Below are 18,067 nucleotides of genomic sequence, written 5' to 3' on the forward strand. Positions count from 1 at the left end.
CAGCAGCTCAGCCGCTGCCTCGTTGGCACACTGCCTGCTTGAGCAGCAAAATAAGCACAAAATTCACAGTTTTGTGGCCAGTTCTTGGCCACGGCGCCTGCCCAGGGTCGAGGGGAGCTGAAACAACCACAACCCAGAGGCCAGGGACCACCCTGTGCCTGCCGATGGCACCGAAAGCCAAAGCTCATCCACCCATAAACGCGTTGCCATCGCCCAGCGAGAGCATGAGACATCGCTGGTGTCCCTTGTCCCCTGCCTTGCACCCCGACTCTGCAAGGACCAAGGGCCTGAGCTCAAAGCCCTGCTGGCACCGTCCCGGGCCGTGCAGTGGGCTCCAGTCCCCGTGCCCAGCCCTGACCCGGGACACCGAGCCCCTTCTCTGTCCCCCAGGGCTGGGCACCTCCGCTGCACGCACGTCGGGGCTGAACACGCACAGTCTGGCTCTGCTGGGAGAAAGGTCTTTATTGAGATGTTGGCTTGGACATTTGGGGTGGGCACATCTTGGGGGGACAGGGAGTGACCACGAGGAGTGGCTCCCAGGCACCGCAGAGCCCTGCCAGCTCGCAGATCAGAGCCAGCCCCCATCACGGGGCAGAGACCAGAGCTGGGGGTGCAGCCACCGAGGACCGTGAGCTTTGGGGGTGTCCCGAGAGCCAGGGCTGGCGGCTGGTTTCTCCTCCGCCCCCTGCACCACCCCATCCATCCCCACGCTGTCAGTAGAACACCTTTTCCAGGTAGGTGTTCAGGAACATCCCCGTGGGGTCCAGCTTCTCCCGGACAGAGCAGAATTTGGGGAAGGCCGGGTACATCTTCTCAAAGTCCTTCCTGGTGCAGCTGTGGGCCTGAAGGAGAGAAAGTGGGGGTGGGGGGGCTGCCCATGGCTGGGGTACGCTCTGCCAGGAAGCCCCCCAGGGTAAAGCCACACACGGAGGGGCTGCACCACAGCTCCTCGAGGCACCCATCTCCCTCTGGGGATCTCCTCTGAGCCTCTCCCAGCCACATAGCCCCCGCCAAGAGAAGGGAGAAGGACCCCCCCCCTCCCCCAAACAGCGAGGCCACCTCTACCTTTGCCCAGTGCGGTCTCCCACCGTACTTCTTCATGATGCCCTCGTAGGTCAGCCAGTAGTTGAGCCGGGGCACGTTCTTCCCGTAGGGCCTGAGGGACAGGCAGGGGGATATTAGCAGGTGGAGGTGACTGCACACCCTCCCCCCAAAAAATGCTCCCCCAGGGGAGAAGGGCAACCCCAGGGACCCAGTGCTGGCTTTTTGACCAGCACCAAGAGTTGGAAGTGTTCTTGGAACCATCATGGCAGTGCCCAAGGTCCGGCTGGATGGGGCTGGGGGCAGCCTGGGCTGGGGGCAGGGGTCGTGCCTGTGGCAAGGGGTGGCACCAGGGGGGCTCTGAGGGTCCTGCCAGCCCAAACCGCTCTGGGATTCTGCCATTCCATGCCACCAGCATGGTGCTGGCTGAGCTGTGCGCTGCTGCTGGCAGGTCCTCGGGCACAGCTCCCGGTGCTCCCCAGCACAACCCGAGCAGCAGCAGGGGAGGAGAGGAGGAGGAGGGGGCTGCCGCTCACCTGTACATGATGATGTTCATGTAGCAGCTGTCCCGCTGGAAGCAGGGACTCAGCCAGATCCCATCCCCCCGAGCGAAGCGCACCTCCACGGGGTAGTGGGCCACCATCTTCGGGTTGTTCTCCAAGGCGGCCTTCAGCTCCAGCAGGGCTTCCTTCGTCTTCTCACTGCCCAGGAGCAGCACAGTTAACGTCAGATCCCTTTGGGTTCCAACCCCCCCAGCTCCATCCTTGGCCCCATGCTAAGTCAGGGCACGTCCCAGCACCCCCCTCCCATCGCTTTGCGCCCCGGGATGTGGTGTGACATGGAACTGGTGCCCCAGGACAGGGATGTCAGTGGTCCCCATGCTTTGTTTGCAGGTGGTGCCACTAGCCAGGACCCTTTCCCCGTGGCCTTGCTCCTGCTCCGTGCGCCATGAGCTGGGGCAGAACACGGGCAGGGGACGGCGTGTGGTTTGGGGCGGTCTGCGGAGCCGTTTACATGGGGATGGCCCAGTCCTGCACGTGCTGCTTGAAGCGACACTCGTAGTTGAAGATCTTGTAGCTGACGGCAACGTTCTCCACCCGGGAGCTGAAGAGGAGCCAGAAGAAGAAGCGGTTGATCCAGCACACCAAGCTGGGCACGAAGGTGCTGCAGGGGAAGAGCGGGAGGTGAGAACCCAGCGCCGGGGCTTTGCCAAGCTGCCGCGCCCCAAACCTCATCCCAGGGATGCTGGGCAAGGGGGGTGCCCTCTGAACGGGGCTGGAGCCCACCCTGGACTTGCATCCAACACCCCTAAAAGCTCCTTTTCTGCTGCAAACGCTCAGCACGCTGCTCCAGCTCAGTGCACACGAGAGGGCAGTGCAGCCCCAAGCATCAGCCCCAGCCCCGCTGCTCCGGCGCAGGAGCCTGCTTGGAGAGGAGCAGGCAGACCTTCATCCCCTTTTTTCCCAGGGATGGATGGATGGATGGGGTGCTGAGGGACACAGCCCTCCCCTGACACCACCCCAGGGACACCCAGCTGCACAGATCTTCGTGCAGAGGTGCAGGGAACAGAGCTGGATGAGGCCAGCCCTGGACAAAGCCCACCCGAACCCGCTCCTCCTGGGTGCTGCCCGGATTGCGCTCCTACCTGATCCAGAGCAGAAACTCCAGCAGGTAGTAGCCAACGGCATAATCCCAAAACCAGCTGGCGGAGGAAGAGGGGGGCTGCAAAGCCAAGCCGAGGAAGATGATGGTCATTAGGGACCGGCAGGGACCGCATCCTTCCCCACCCTGCCGGGGAGCACGGGTTTGGAGAAGGGCACCCCAGGACCCGCAGATCTCTGTCCCGTGATGAAATAGGGCCACATCCAGTCCCAGAAAGAGAGCTGGCTTTGGGACGGGGGGTGCTGAGGGCTTGCAGAGCCCCAGCTGTGGCCGTGCTGAGGGCTGCAGCTTTGGGCATGGCCCCTTCTCCCTTCCAGCTCGGGCCCGGCAGCACCTGCCTTGTTGGTGGGGTCCTGGTAGATGACGCTGACGTTCTCACTGTGCGGGAACCACAGGAATCGGAAGTATTGGGATCTCTTCAGGTGGTCCTCGAGGTGATCGAGCACCTGCAGCAACCAGAGGAAAGGGGGGCCTGCAGCTCTGGGATGGAGCCGGGATGCACACGCGGCCGGGATGTGCGGCACGGCCCCTTCCCAGAGGTGTCCCCTGCTCCGAACACAGAGTCACCAAATTATTCATAAAGACACAGAAAGGAGCTTTAGGAAAGGCAGCTCCTTAAAGACACTGTGGGCGAGCTGCCTGCCGGCAGCCGAGGACAGCGGGGAGGCACAGAGGGGACAGCCGGGACAATGCCGGTGACGGGGCTGGGGGTGGCTGCAGCCCCAGGACAAACTCAGCCTTGTCCCAGGGACACGGAAAAGGAAATCTCCAAGGAAATCTCTGCCTGACCCAGCCGCACCCACAGAAAAGACACACCAGCCCCCTGCCCCGTGCAAGGCTGGCGAGGAGGCGCGCTGGCCCCGGGCATGGTGCTCTCGGCCAGGGCTCCATCGCTTTTCAAGCAGCCTCCCCCTCCCCAGCTCCTCCCAAAGCTTCCAGCCTTGCAGACAGGCGCAAACAAAAACCCAGAGGCTCTGCTTCCAGGAATTTGCTTGACATAAGCGTGCAGGGTGCAGCGACCCACAGACATAACCCCGGGGAGGTCACGGCTGCTGGCTTCCAGATGGGCCCCGTTTGTGTTAACGAGCTATTAATCAGCAGGCTGGGCTGTTTTAGCACCGAGCACTTTGCTGTGACCCCACCATGAGGTTCCAGCCATCGTGCACTCGGTGCCGTAGCTTGTGGCCCTGGTACCTCAGGGCGGGCGGGACAGCACACAGCCATTCCTGCAATTAGTGTTAATTAACAACCGAGCGCTGCTGCCATCAGCCGCGCATCTGCACTGCTCGCAGAGCCAGGAGCTCTCTCCAGGAAGGTCCCAACGCAGCCCGTTTTCTGGCTGGAGAAGTCCTCACTTCCAGCTCCTTGCCTCCCCACGGAAACAGAGGATTGTGCAAGCAGAGACAGAAGCCACCACCGCGCGTTTTCGCTCCTTTGGTGTAGGAACAAGCGCACCGAGGAGCTAAAACAAGCGGTGGAAAGAAGCAGCGCTCTGCAGCTTTCCCAAGGTGATCCTGCTTGTCTTCCCAAGCAAAAAAAAAGCAAATTGCCAGCAGGGCGACCTTTAAAATGTGCGCCTTTGATCCCTCTGATAGAGCCAGATGGGTCGGAAGAAAATAAAGCCGTCGGCTTTGTAGGCTAATTGCAGCAGAGCCAAGGGCAGCGAGCTGGCCGGGAGTCCTTGGGGACGCTGCCGGCCGCCTGGGCTGGAGGCAGAGGTTGGCAGCGGAAATCTTTTCGCTGTTACGTGGCCAACACACGCAACGGAGATGGCCCTGGAGCACGAAGAGACCCGGGGGATTTGCCGAGCTTCGCTTCCCTCCCGGAACAAAGCCCTCTGCTGCGTAAAGGCCGGGTCAAAGCACGCTGCTGGCTTTGTGCCCGCAGGTCGGGCACGGTGCGGGCTCGATTGCCCCAGCTGGGCCCTGGGGAATGGGCAAACGTGGGACGAGTGGGCTGGGACCAGGGGCAGATGTGGGCAGGATGAAGCACGTGGAGACACCAGCACCCATCCCTTGGGTCCATCAGAGAAACGCAGGAGAGCCGGGGAGCACGGGGAGCTCGTGGCTGGGGGAGGAGGTGGGTGCTGAGCCTCCCCCGTTGCCTGTGCCCACCTTGGAGATCTGCTTCTGTGCACCGAGGGCAACCCCAACCCAGGAGGGACCTGGTCAGGCCGTGCACTGTGCAGGGGGGATGCACACGAGCTTTGGGCACCGGGCATACACGGGGGACCTGGCCTTGAGGGATGCACCCCAGGGACCTGGGACCCCTCATGGAGGGTTTGGGTGGCTCAGAGCCAGACTTCTTCACCCAGCAGGCAGCCAGGCTGTGCAGGTCTCTGACGCAGGCAGCCAGAAGTCCGCAGGGGCTCAGAGGCAGAGCAGGAGCCTCCCTGCAAGCCCAGGGACACCCCGGGGGGCTCGGGTGGCCTCAGGTGTGCCACGAACCCCTCTTGTCTGTGCCTTGCTCCCGGTCACCATCGGCAGCCAGAGCAGCCGAGCGTATTCCAGGGATGAAGACGATCACGAGGCCAGAAAAGAAGGCGTGCGGATCTTACATAACTGCAAACCCAAGCCCGGCTCCTCTCGACACATATATTATTTGCAACGTCTTAGATAACTCGGGCTTAAATATTTCAGGCAACCTGCTCCCTTGCCATTATTCTCTTCCGCTTCGCTGGGCCGCTCGACATGAAAGCCGGAGATCTGGAAGCAAGCGAGGAGCGGCGACAACGGAGAATTGATAATGGCATTAATATTTATAGAGTGCACTCCTGCTTCGCCCTCCTGACAGCCCTGAGGGACGGGGAAAGACACGGCGGCCCCCGGGGGCCGCGTGGTGCTGAGGGCATGCCCCGAGCAGCCTGGCCCCTGCTCGGCACAAGGCTCCAGCTCCTCGCTAAAAGGCAGATTAGGAGGTGTAAAAGCTTCCTCCAGCTGGCACCCCTCTGTTGCTCAAGGCGAGATCGGCCCTTAGGAGACGTCCAGGGCAGTGCCAAGCCACCCTGCAGATCCCTGGTCCCTGGGGAAAGGGAAGGGCACGCTGTGAGCTGGAGGTGGACCGGGTGGCCCCGGAGGCACCTTCCGACCTCAGCCACTCGTGGATTCTGTGAGGTTTGGGCCGAGGAGAGGTGCCAGAGCCCGGCTGAGGACGAAGCCACAAGGAGCTGCCACGTTTTTGTGCATTTAAAGCAGGGAACTCTCTGCCACGGGACGCCGAGGCAGCCGTAGTCGCTTCCTAGATAAGGCCCTCCTGAGCTACGAAACACAAACGTGTCGCCTCCACAGCTGCGAGGAGCTCGGTGAGGGCTGGCAGGGCACACCGAGAAACATCTCCGGGGGCTGCTGTGCTCCTCCAGCTTCCCTGCCTGCCTCCCGGGCTAAACAAGGCCCTGCAGTGCTGCAGCAGCGGTGACAGCAGGCAGGCGGGGATGCCAGCACACTCGGGGACGTGCACGGACCTCCCCGTCCCCCTTCCCGTGGCACCTTACGAGGGCCAGCGGCTTGCTTTGGATGGGGATTTACAAAGCCAACCCTGCAGAAACGTGCTAAATTCACGCTCCTGGTGGTGCCCGAGCCACCCCAACGGGGCGCTGAATAATTCAGCCCTGAAAAAATTAAGGACGGCGTTGCTCAGAGCTTCGCTGGTGCCGCAGCGCCGATCAATCCTGCAACAAATCCTGCTGCTTCGGTCCAGGGACCATCCATTTTTCATGAGCCCAACCAAGTTTTGCGCCGTCGTTGGCCAGGGCTGGAAGTGGACCTGTGGGACTCGGATGAGACAACGGCTGGAGATGCTGCTGAGGTTTATGCACCAGCGGGGGCGTCAGGCCTCAGTGGAGGACAAAGATGACCAGAAGCTGACACAGATCCGAGCTCCAGGAGCGTTTGCTTTCCATCGCCACTGGTTTGTTCTTCCTGCTGGACTCTGTGCCTCAGTTTCCCCTTCCAGAAGGGTGACTCCTTCCAGTGAGTCCCGTGGTGTTAGGAGGCCTCCAGGTCTCACAGGGGTTTACGTGTAGGTGGTCCTGTGCTGTTGGCTTCAGCCTCCAGTGATGCGGCTGACCTGGGACAAGCTCGGAGCCAGCCGTGGGGGGCTCGGCACCTGGTTGAGGAGCTCTCCCCACCCAACATCCCAGCGCCACGAGGGTAGGAGGGCTCTGAGGAAACGCAGCCAGCAGTTAAAAGGAGTTTATATAATGGCAGAGACGGGGAAAGTCGGTTTTGATGTGTTCCCAGGAGAAAGGGCTCCTCGGAACTGCTCTCCAGAAATGCCCGCGGGGCCTTCAGAACGCTCTCTGAAGGATCCGCATCACTCCCACCGTAGCAGGGTCTCAGGGCCGTGCCAGACCCTGATCAAAGACCAGGTCAAAGCCCTCCTCGGGAAGTCACCTCCACTGGGGGGGTCCTGGATGGGCCAGCCACCAGCCGAGGTGATTGAGACCTTTGGTAAGACAGGGACAGATGAGGCCAGTAGTTCGCCAACATGGCAAATAGTTTAAAGGGAGATTTCCACCTCGGGGCTCCATGCAGTTCTGTGGCTGGGTGCTGAGAAGGGATTTGTTCAGCTCAGCCCTTGAAACGTGCCACCGGTTGTGCCCTTTCTTATCCCCAGAGTGGCTCCTCTCAAGTTCATCTCAAAAAAAAGATGTAAACCCTGGGAGATGGAGAACACCGTCCCAAAAACACGCAGACCTCACAGAGGAGAAGGGATGGAGGTAGGACCGAGAGCACAAGATGCTCTCGGACTATTTCAGGTGGCCCATCTGTCGCTGGGAGAAGTGAAGCTCCCCGCTCACGGCGCAGCAGGAGGCAGCAGGATGCCTGCGGGACCCGTGGGACACGAGGCACCCCCTTCTCCTCCTTCTTACTCGGGCTGGCCAGCGTGTCACCTCGGCAGCCCGGGGTTTCCAGCCAGGGCAATTTCCTCCAGCTGGAACAGTGAATCTGAGCCAGGCTTGGTCCCACAAGATGCAGGAATGATTCGAAACCCCGCATTTTGAAAGATTTAAAACCCAGGAGGGTGATGTGCAGGGGACGGGCTCTGAGCCAGGATCCCCAGGGCTGGATTCTGCCACCTGTGGGCTGAGTCAGGCTGGGACCACTGATGCTGAGAAGCAAGGATGGTACTGCAGAGACACAGCCTCATTTTCTCCAGGCTGAGCAGCTTCATCCCTGTGCCTTTCCCTGCAGCTCTCCCCTCTTGCCCAGCTCCCCTCTTGCCCATTTCTCCTGCCAGGAACTTTGCTCAGCCCCAAGGAGCCATACCTCGGTGAGGGTGGAAGGGAAGGCCACCTCGTGCAGGTGGAACTGGGGCACGCACTGGAAGGTGACGGAGAGCACGACGCCCAGGCAGCCGAGGTGCAGGCGGGCAGCCTGGAAGATGTCTGCGTTGACGGACTCGGAGCACTCCAGGATGTCCCCCGAGGCTGTCAGCAGCGAGAGGGCTACGACCTGCCAGGAGCAGAGCAGGGACATCAGCGAGCGCTCGACCTGGTGTCCCGTCACCAGCCCCAAATCCCACATCCACCCCAAATCTCCTGAGTGCGCAGGGAGACCCCGTACCACAGCCAGGGTCATCTCTGCTGAGCCGGGCCCCACCAGCCCCAATCCTGCCCCCGCTGATGTGGTGGCATAAAAGGACCCCTCTCTCCCTGGGGACGCCAGGAAAAGCCGTGAGCTGAACAAATAAACATCCCCCAAGTGACTTCACCTCTCCACAGCCATCAGTGGGATCACCAGCACTGGGATCACCGAGAAGGCTTTGAGCTGGGAGCGGAGCATTTTCATAACAGCCTAGTTAAAAACCAACCTGGGCACTGCAGAGAGTTGTTTTGGGGGTGGGCTCCAATATTAGAACTGCTTTTCCTTTGGTACAGAGCTATTTTGTTGGATTACAGGACCACCAAGCATAGGGACAGAGGAGCCTGGGGCTGGATCACGGTGTTTTAGGGTCCTGGGGAACGAGCTGGGCTGGCCTGTGGGAGGGATACGTGGGCTCTGCTCACAGAAGCCCCCATAGCAGCAGCACCCCGAGGACAGGATCCTTCCTGGGTCAGGCTGACCAGCCCCAGAGCGGGGACAATCCCCGCAGGCACTGGTTGATGTCCCTGCACCGAAACCATCCCGCCGGGTCTCACCTGGGTGGGGAGGATGCCGTGCTTGATCCCGGTGTTGTGCGTCCCCGTCCCAATCACGCCGGCCGCTGCCACCTCGGAAACGGCCCCCAGACTGTGGGCAGACAAAGGGGCTGGGTGAGGACCCGAGCCTCCTCCTCTCATCCAGCCTGGCCTTGGGCACTGCCAGGGATGGGGCACCCACAGCTCCTCGGGGCAGCCTGCGCCAGGGAAGGATTTCCTCCTAGTGCCTCACCTGCCCTCTTTTAGCTTAAAGCCTCAGCCTTTTTGGGGCTGGGAAGCAGTGTTTTCCTTCATGATAGAGGACACACCAGGCAGGCGGGTGCAGCAGGATGAAGGCTGCCCTCATCCTGCTCTGAGACAGGATCAGCTCCTCCATCAGGGGGGCTTTGCATTCTGCAGGACCCCAGCAGAAACCAGATCCCAAAGCAAAAGGCCCCGTTCTGCTGTAAAAGCTCTCCAAGCACCCCTGATTTGCTCTGTCCCTGCACTTGACCCGGGGCAAGGACGGACACCTGGGGGACACCCAGGGACAGCCCCACACGCGTGTCCCACTCACTTGGCCAGGGCCAGCCCGTGCTTGCTCAGCTCGACGTTCAGATCCGAGAGGAAGATCCCACCTTCCACCGTCACCTGCTGCCTCTCCTTGTCCACCTGCAAGGGACAGGGACGGGCAGAAGAGGAGCTCCCCACGGCACGCTGCTCCTCCCGAGGCGGCTGCTGACCGGAGAGCTGCGTGCCACGCAGACCGGGCTCCATCCCAAGCTGCTGCCCCTTCTCAAACCGGGAAGCCATCTTCGCTTCCTTGCGGTTTTATAGCTGCTCCGTACGCTTCCCGTGCCCAAGGAATGCTTTTTCATGAAGAAATGCCCGTTCCCCAGTCTCGTGCCAGCATTTTCAGGGGCTGGTTTAGGAAAACTCCCCTCTCATCCCCTGCCCCAGGCATGGCGGTGCCGGTGCAACGCCCAGCCCTCGGTGGCCACCCCGACAACGTGCCATCACGGCCAAAAGCCGGTCTCACCTTGAGGATCCTGTTCATCTTCCCCATCTGGATCATGAAGTCGTCGGTGCAGGCGATGTCGGAGGGCGAGTGGCCGCCCCCCACCACCTTCACCCTCTTGCCCCGCTGCCGGGCCATCTCCAGGATCTGTGCAGGGAGAAGGGCAGAGGCTCCGACCTCCACTCTCACCTCTAACACCACCTTTACACGCATAATTTACCCGTTGGGGTTGAAGAATTCACCCCCCGGAGCCTGGAACACCTAACAGAGCCCTCAGGACCACCCCAAACTGGTGATACCCACCCCAGCGCCCTGGGGGGCTGCAGTTTTTCCCTCCCGTGGCTTCTCGACGTGCCTCCCCCTTACCTCCCGGACCTCCTCCACCGAGCTGGGCTGGAAGTAGAGCTCCGGGCACGAGCCGTACGTCTTGGCCCAGTTCTGGAACCTGACTCCTCCTTGGCCGTGAACCTGGGCCAAAACCCAGAGGTGAAGCAGAGGAGAGCAAACCCCCAAGCGTTCTTCACACAGCCCACCTTCCCCGTCAAAGCCCCCCTTCCCGGGGCCATGTTCCCTAAGGCCTGGCCCTCTGGGGGCTTGGGGGCTCACCCCAAACCCTTGGAACCCCGATGGCGATGTGAACAGGCCGGCTGGGCCTGGCCAGGCCCATGTTGGGGACATATATGTGTAGATAAATATCTATGGAGCCCTGCCCTCCACGTTTTCATGGCCCCTTCTCTGCTCTCCTCCCAGACCCGGCCTCAGCACCCCGGGCGCTTCTCATGGGCCATGGCTGGGGGGCAGCTTTCCCCTGCCCATGGCCGGCCCGGATGGGGTTTGGGCAAGGAAGGAGCCGACATGGGGCCAGGCACCGAGCCCCAGAAGAGATGGTGGAGAAATTTGTCACGATGAGGGCGGCGAGGCCCTGGCGCAGGCTGCCCTGAGGAGCTGTGGGTGCCCCATCCCTAGGGGTGCCCAAGGCCAGGCTGGACGGGGCTGGGGGCAGAGGTCCCTGCCATGGCAGGGTGCTGGAATTAGATTATTTTTAAGGTCCCTTCCAACCCAAACCACTCCAGGATTCAATGACTGCATGCCCCACCAGACGTATCCCAGCTCAGCACACATCCTACACCATCCCCTGCTGCCTCCTCCCTCCCGTCCCCTCTTCTCCCACCCCCCTCATCTCATTTTCCTTCCCCCCCTCTCTCAGCTCCTGTGCAAAGACCCCAAATCTGGCCGAACTGCTCCAGGAAGCAGCAGGGGCTCTCCTAGGGGGGTCCCAGCCCCTGCCACCCCAATGCCCCCCTCCCAATCTCCCAATCCCCCCCCCCTGCAGGCTTTGCAGACCACCCAAAGGGAGATCGGAGCCCTTGGGGCGAGGGGGCTGCCTGAGTTCAGAGGCAGGGGGAACAGGCAGGCTGCTTTCATCTACAAAATGTATGAAAAAAGAAAAGCAAAAGAACAAAATCGAGGAAAGCAGGTGGTCAGTAAAATCAGAAATCTGTGGGTTGGAAAAAAAATCAGAAAACAAGGAAAAAAAAAAAAGAAAAAAAAATCTGAAAAAAAAAAGATAGAAAATCTTTTTTAAAAAATAGAAAAATCTGTGGGTTAGAAAAAAAAAATAGAAAAAACATTCCTGCTCAGCAGCTGGAGCCTGACCTTATTTTGTAGGAATCTGCTGCCTTCCCTCCCCCTTCTCCTGATAACTCTTTCTCGTTTCTCATCCCATCGTTTAATTTGCCATTAAATCCCCGTCGAAGGTCACAATAAATAAAGCCCTGCCTGCCTGCAGCTCCCTCCCCACCCCAAGCGGTGGGAAATGCACCCCCCGGCCGGGTGGGCTCCCCCTTACCATGCTGCTGGCCTCCTGGAGCTGCTGATGGAGGGGGGACGTGGGGGCGATGGGGGGCGGCGATGCTGGATGATGGGGGGCGATGCGAGGGGGGATGCAGGGCGATGTGGGGCGATGTGGGGTGATGTGGGGCTGCTCCTGCTGCTTGGGCTGGCGAGCGGCTGCTCCTCAGGCCTGGGGTCAATGAGTAACAGCCCTGCCCCGAGCTCCGCAGGGGGAGGAGAGGGGCTGCGCCCTTCGCCCCAGGCAGGTGGGGGGAGAAGGGCTCGTCCTACAGGGATGCTGCGAACCCTGAGGCTCTGGGAGGAGGCTCCTCCACTTGAAGGCACAGCATTCCCCGGAGCAGCAGTCGAAAGGGGCGATAGGGAAAAGCCCTGCCACGTCTGGGGGCTGCGTGACCCCCGGCTGGGTGTGCACGCTTGGCCTCCGAGCATCGCCTCTCCACGTGCACCGGGGTTCTTCCGCCGCGCCTCGCACGCTCGCCGTGCACCCAAAATTTGCTCCCCGCGAGCAGGGGGGGAGGCAGGATGCAGCCAGGAGCAGGGCCCCTTTCATCTGAAGGATGGAGGGAGTGAGGAGCCGCGCTTGCACGAGCTCAGCAGCGCGCCGAGGCTGCGCTTTGGTGATAAGAAAGCCGTCCCCGGCCCCTCATTAAGGGAGGATGATAACGAGTCACCCGAGCCGCTGGCACCCGCAGCAAGGTGACCCACGGGGGGGCTCGGGCAGGGAGCAGTGTCTGCAGGACGTACGGGGACACCCATCCCTTCCCACACACAATTATCCACCGGGGAAAATCGCTGCTTAATTACAGAGCAGGAGCCTGCGACGGACCCCACACCCCCCCTCCATCAGAGCTCCCCACGTCTCCCTTCAAAGCTCCTTGGCCTGCTGGCCATCCCGAGCCCCCGGCCGCTGTTCTCCTGCCTTCATCAGAGCAAATTAATGAGTAATTTGCCGACACATCTTCCTGCCCAGATCGGCGCCGAGGCGGGGGGGGGCAGCTGATTGGGGTCAGACCCCTCGGTGCCGGCCCAGCTAACAGCTCTGGGGCCAAGTGCTGCACCAGCAGGCGCAAAGGTCAGCAGAGCCTCCAAAAACAGCCCCGGGGATTATTCATTAACAGCACGGGGGGAGGGGGATGCACCCAGGGATGGGGGGCACAGGGGCTGGGACGCGGCTCCCCCCCTGCCCGGGTCTCTGCATGCTCTGGGCACCCAGGGGGGTGACCCAGCTTGGCCTATTACAGCTGAGCAGCAGGGAATCATTTGATTTAATTAATTAATTAATTTAAAAAAAAAGGGAGGGGGGAGGCTGTTGCATTTTGCCAGGTGGTGAAAAAAAAAAAAAATGTGGTTTTTCTTTTTTCTGAGTGTATTTGTGAATCAGGGAAGGTTTGGGTGGGATGGGAGATGCCCAGGCATGCTGCGTCTCCCTCCTGGAGCAGTTGCTGCAGAGCTTGGCTTGGGGGCTCCTGCAGATCCCCAGGGATCATCCAGGGCAGGGCAGGATTCAATCCCTCAATCCCCAGGGCTCATCCCCTCCTCTGCCCCGGGACCGGGCAGCGCCTGCAGACAGGAGCCGCTGCGGCGCCTCTGCAGCTGCTGGCACAGCCCTGGGGTCCTGCTCTGGGCTGCTCTCCAAAAGCTTATTTTCCGGAAACCTGCAAAAATTTCCGACCTTTGCAGCTATTCTCACTGTCACATCTCATTCCCAAATTGCAACGTGTTCCCAAATTGCAACGCGTTCCCAAATCAGAGACAAGCAGAGGATCATTTAGGTTGCACCACGATCCCAAATGGCAATACGTTCCCAAATTGCGCCACGTTCCCGCAGTGCACCACGCTCCCCAGTTGCACCACGCTCCCCAGTTGCACCACGTTCTCAGATGGCACCTGGGGGCAGCGGGGTCTGCCCAAACTGCTGGCTCAGGGCCAGAGCCCGCTGCCCCCCGAGCCCCCCGTCGGAGGCTGCAGAGCTCTCCGAGGGTCTGGGAGACGAGAGCGATTCAAGCACCGGCAGCGATCAGCTGCTCTTCTTTTTCCCCTCCTTCTTGCTTCTCCATTTAAAAATAAAAGATAAAAATGAGTTACGGGTGGCTTTTGTTCTTTACTTCTCGCCTCTCAGCCTCCGAGGGCATTTTTCCTCTTTCTTCTTCCCCTGTCAATTGCTTTCTTCGTGCTGCGTCAGCGGGACGGGACCCCCGGACTGGTGTCACCGGCTGGGGGGAGCTGGGTTTTGGGGCTGTCCCAGGGGGGGCTTCGACCCTGCACACAGCAGGACCCCCCTGGGGATCAACGGCCTGGCTGCCAGCCCCCTGGCTGCCCCGCAGCATTCGGGGGGAAAGCCGATTAAAGGCAGAGGAAAAAAAAAAAAAAAAAAAAAGGATTAAAACCCATTTGCAGGGGAGCCAGCCCCAAAGCCCGCTTTGTGAGGCTGTGGCCTCGTGGTTTGAGCGAAGACGTGCGGGACCCCGCGGGCCCTTTGCTCTTTGCCCAGCACCTTGGCTCCCGCTCGAGGGGCAAAACCCCGCTGGGAGATGGAGCCGGCCCCGCAGGGTTACCGGAGCTTCCCCCAGGAATGCAGCCCCCGGGGTTGTATTTTAACAGTGATCCACCAAGCTTGGCCTGTGAGGGTCAAGAGCTGCTGGGGAGGGCGACTGCAGCCCCAGGTGCGTGCCCGTGGGGGTCCCGGAGGGACCAAAAAAATCCTGGCAGGGGCTAAATAATGGGAATCGCAGCTTTTATTCCCATGCACGGGGATTAATCTGGCACGAGGCTGAGGGGCAGGTGCCCCACGTGCCATCGGGGAAGGTGGCGAGTGGGGGTGGCATGAAACCACCACCCAAGTGGTGCACAAATACCTCCCCGGCTGGATTTATTCTTTGCCAAGGCCAAACCGCTGAGTCTCCGCTCTCCCAGGGCCACGTAATGATTTTTCTTCTCGATACTAATAGACTTTTTTTTTTTTTATTCCTTCTGTTCTTGAAGGTGAGCGCTGAGATTTATGGAGCAGGAATTGCAAAGATTTTTCTTTTCTGCAGCCGGCCCTTGGTGAGCTGCCCCTCGTGCTGAGACAATTTCTTTCAAGCCTCTGCTCCTTGAATCAAGGACTTGAAACCCCCCCTGGCTTCTCCCTCACATTTTCTGCCTTCTTGATGCTTCGGTGGCCCCCCGAGGAGCCAGACATTGGCCACGGGGCATTACAAGGACGTGGCTGTTTCAGTGCTCACCGAAACGTCGTGGAAAGAGGCCCCGGCGCCTTTCTGGGGGCGTTTGCATGGCTCTGGCCGGGGTCCCCTGGGCTTGTCGCCACCCAGCCCCACGTCTGCTTCGGGTCTGCAGGCGGTGGGGTGCCTCCATCCCGGGGGGGTCGCCCTGGGCTAACCCCATCCACCCGTCTGCAGAGCATCAGAGCTCTCCGAGCGTGCCGGGGATGTGTGCACACAGGGGTCCCGAAGATGCCCGCACCCATGGGGCTGAAGGAGCCGGTCCAGGCTGCAGGAGAGGGGTCAGGGAGCAGGGGTGGGGATTCGGGACGAAGGGGCTGCCAGAGCGATGCCTTGCTTTGGATTTTGGGGGGGTTTTATATGGTGTGCAATGAGAAAAGGGGGCTCGGGAGCTCCCTGCAGGTCCTCGCTCTGCAACGGGTCCCCAGGGGGGCTGCGGGACCTGGGCATGGTGTGCTTGCAGCTGCAGAGCCTGCTGATGGGTACAAACAGCCAGGGGGGGACTGCACGAGGGGCTGGGGCTGCAGGGGGGGGGCTCCCTCTGCCACTCGGGCTGCGTTCTGCTCTCCTGCAAACGCCTCTGACAAAACAAGCAACAAACCCAGACTTGGTGCCAGCCGTGGGGCCCGCTTGGCAGCGCCCGCCTCGCTCCGCAGGCACGGCCCCGGCCGCCCGGGCAGGCTCTGGCTGCTGCTCCCGGCTTTTATATTCCAGCAGCAGGCTCCAAAGCAGCTCAGGAAGCTACTTCTGAGGCTGCCTCCCCCGCCAGCAGAACGGGGCGAGGAAGAGAGCCGGCGCTCGCTGGTGGATTCGGGGGGAGCCAGAAGGAGCGGCTGGGGAGCGCTGCCCTCCTGGGTCCGCTGTCACCCCCACCCCACAGCTCCCCGGGGTCCCCCCCCCGGTGCAGCTCCGCACGCAGGGCGCTGAGCGTTTGGGCGGCCTCGCCGGCGTGGAAGGGAGAGGCGCTGGGGTTAGCAGGCAGGCAAACCGCAAATCCTGCGCTGGAAATAGCTGAGGGCCGGGGAGAGGTTCGGGGGGGAAATACCGAGCGTGTTTGCCCGGTCCTTTACGCCGCCCTGGCTGTCTGCTCACAGCTTCTGCTGGGGCCGGAGCAAGGGTTGGGAGCTCAGGCAAACGGCACAGCAGGCACGAGGCGAGCCCTGGCACCTCGGGGGGACGACGGGGATGCTGCAGCACCAAGCCGCCCCAAGGACCAGGCGGATAAACTGCAGGGGCTGAACCCTCTTACGAGACATCAGAGAAGCTCCGGGGGTGCCCCAATCCCTAGGGATGGCCCCGGAGGGGTTTGTAGGGAAGGGCACAGCCTGGAGCCCATCAGAGGGCTCAGCCCAGGGTTGGGAACACGGCGCTGGCACAACCCCAACCCGCGGTGAGAGCCCAGGGGCACCGCTCCGGTCACCTCGTGCTTTATTTCTCCACGGGTTACAGGGCGGGGGGGCAACATCTGCAGCAGCATTAATTAACATTAGTGCATCCAAACCTCCCGGAGAACACCAGGGACCCCCCCCTGAGCACAGCCCCAGAGCACGGGCAGCCCCCCGGAACGGGGTCGGGGCGAGGCAGGGAAAAGCGCGCCGGGAGCGAGGGCTTTGGGGTGGGGGTCTGCCCCCCGCCCCACTCACAGCCGGGACACCCTGGGCACGGCCCCGTCGGCGGGGAGCCCCTCGAGCCACTCCACCAGGATCTTGTTCACCGCCGCCGGCCTGGCAGGAGGGCACAAAATGGGGTTGGAGATGGCCACTGGTGGCACTGGGGGGGTGCCCAGCCCTGCGGGGGGGTCGCAGTCCGGTACCTCTCCATCTGCGTCCAGTGGCCGCAGTCCTCGAGGTGTCCCCGGCGCAGCTGCGGCACCTTGTGGGGGGGCAACGAGGGGTCGTGATGTGCTCCCCCCAGCCTGGCAGCGGGGATAAATCCCCCCCCCCACCTCCAACTCCCTCTGGGAAGGAGGAAACGCCGCCCTCTCCCCTTCCTTATCCCAAAGCTGGGCCAAACCCCGGGGTCCCAGCAGGGTTCCCGGACAGCCCCCGGGGGGCTTTCCCCCCCCGTTAAGGTCCCGTTGCAGCGGGCTGGGACCACGCACGCACCCACTCCTCCATGCCCTTGCTCATGCTGGGGTGCAGCACCACGTCCTTCCCCGCCGTCACCATCAGCGCGGGCATCAGGATCTGGGGGGGGGGGACACACACATGGGTGGGCGAGGGGACGGCGGTGGCCCCCCGCCCGCTTGCCTTTCCCCCTCCCCGGGCTCCTGCGCAGGGAGCAGGATCCATCCCCACCTTCCTGTCCTTGGCGGCGAGCGCCCAGCGCCAGTTGGGCCGCATGTTCCGGTACCAGTTCAGGGGACCCCTGGGGACGAGGAGGGGACGGGGTGGAGGGAACGGGGTGAAGGTGCCCCCCCCAGCACCTTCCCTCCTGCCCCCCCTTTCCAGCCCCTACCTGAAGCCGGACTTCTGGAAGCGCTCGGTGTAGTACTGCAGCTCGGGGCCGGGCAGGATCAGGCTCTCCGGAGGGTTTTCGGGGAAGCCGACCAGCAGCCCCCCTGCGGCACCAAGCACCGGGGTGGCTGCGACCACCGCCGCCACCACCCCTGGGGCTGTGCCCCCCCCTCCACGGCTCGGCCCCTACCTCGCTCCTGGATGCCGAGGATGCTGGGCGCGGAGGGCAGGCGGTCCTGCGGGGAGAGAGCTCATTACCCTGTTTGCTGCATTTTTTTTTTTTAATTTTCATCTTTTTTTTTTATTTTTTTTCATCTTTTTTTCCTTCTTTTCATTTTTTTTGCATTTTATGTTCGCGTCATAACTCCTAACTGCGGCTGGGGAGGGGACCCCCGAGGGACGCAGGATGTGCGCTCCAGCCCCGGGGCCAAGCACCAGGACCACCGGGGGGGAGAGGGGGGGTTAGGGGGCAGTACCAAGCCACCCCCCGCTCCCAGCAGAGCCCCCCCAAGCCCCCCCCCAAGCCCCACTCCTACCTCCCGGCGGGCGGAGCGGATCAGCGCCTTCAGCGTGCGCCCCACGTCCTTCTCCAGCTCTGCCTCCGCGACGCCCTGCGGGGGGAACCGAGCCCGGCCCCGTGCTTGGGGAGCACAGCACGGGGTCAGGGGGCTTTTTTTTGGGGGGGGGGGGGGGGGGG

General features: G+C 61.9%; 2 protein-coding genes across 3 annotated transcripts in view; both read right to left on the bottom strand.

The window, feature by feature from the left end:
* Positions 1-396: 396 nt before the first annotated feature.
* Positions 397-11,729, bottom strand: LOC118164861 (L-gulonolactone oxidase-like). The gene is made up of 12 exons (XM_035322644.1): positions 11,689-11,729; positions 10,206-10,307; positions 9,861-9,986; positions 9,399-9,493; positions 8,843-8,933; positions 7,971-8,156; positions 3,042-3,149; positions 2,687-2,763; positions 2,056-2,205; positions 1,578-1,742; positions 1,066-1,156; positions 397-842 (listed from the first exon to the last, which is right to left on the bottom strand). The coding sequence occupies exons 1-12, from the start codon at positions 11,689-11,691 to the stop codon at positions 714-716; spliced, it is 1,323 nt and encodes a 440-aa protein (XP_035178535.1). The 5' UTR covers positions 11,692-11,729; the 3' UTR covers positions 397-713.
* Positions 11,730-11,763: 34 nt separating this feature from the next.
* EPHX2 (epoxide hydrolase 2) overlaps positions 11,764-18,067 on the bottom strand; it is a 13,442-nt gene continuing 7,138 nt past the window's right edge. The window contains exons 13-20 of one of the 2 annotated variants that reach the window (XM_035322982.1): positions 17,907-17,981; positions 17,561-17,606; positions 17,372-17,474; positions 17,212-17,281; positions 17,020-17,100; positions 16,728-16,786; positions 16,532-16,638; positions 11,764-11,819 (exon numbers count right to left, since the gene is read on the bottom strand). In XM_035322982.1, coding sequence (XP_035178873.1) covers positions 16,554-16,638; positions 16,728-16,786; positions 17,020-17,100; positions 17,212-17,281; positions 17,372-17,474; positions 17,561-17,606; positions 17,907-17,981 — 519 coding nt within the window. In that variant the 3' untranslated portion in view covers positions 11,764-11,819; positions 16,532-16,553. Of the gene's footprint in view, positions 11,820-16,324; positions 16,639-16,727; positions 16,787-17,019; positions 17,101-17,211; positions 17,282-17,371; positions 17,475-17,560; positions 17,607-17,906; positions 17,982-18,067 lie in introns of those variants that run through there. The other variant, XM_035322981.1, reaches the window with a different exon arrangement.

This window comes from Oxyura jamaicensis, chromosome 3 (genome assembly GCF_011077185.1).
Source record: "Oxyura jamaicensis isolate SHBP4307 breed ruddy duck chromosome 3, BPBGC_Ojam_1.0, whole genome shotgun sequence".
NCBI classification, from domain to species: Eukaryota; Metazoa; Chordata; class Aves; order Anseriformes; family Anatidae; genus Oxyura; species Oxyura jamaicensis.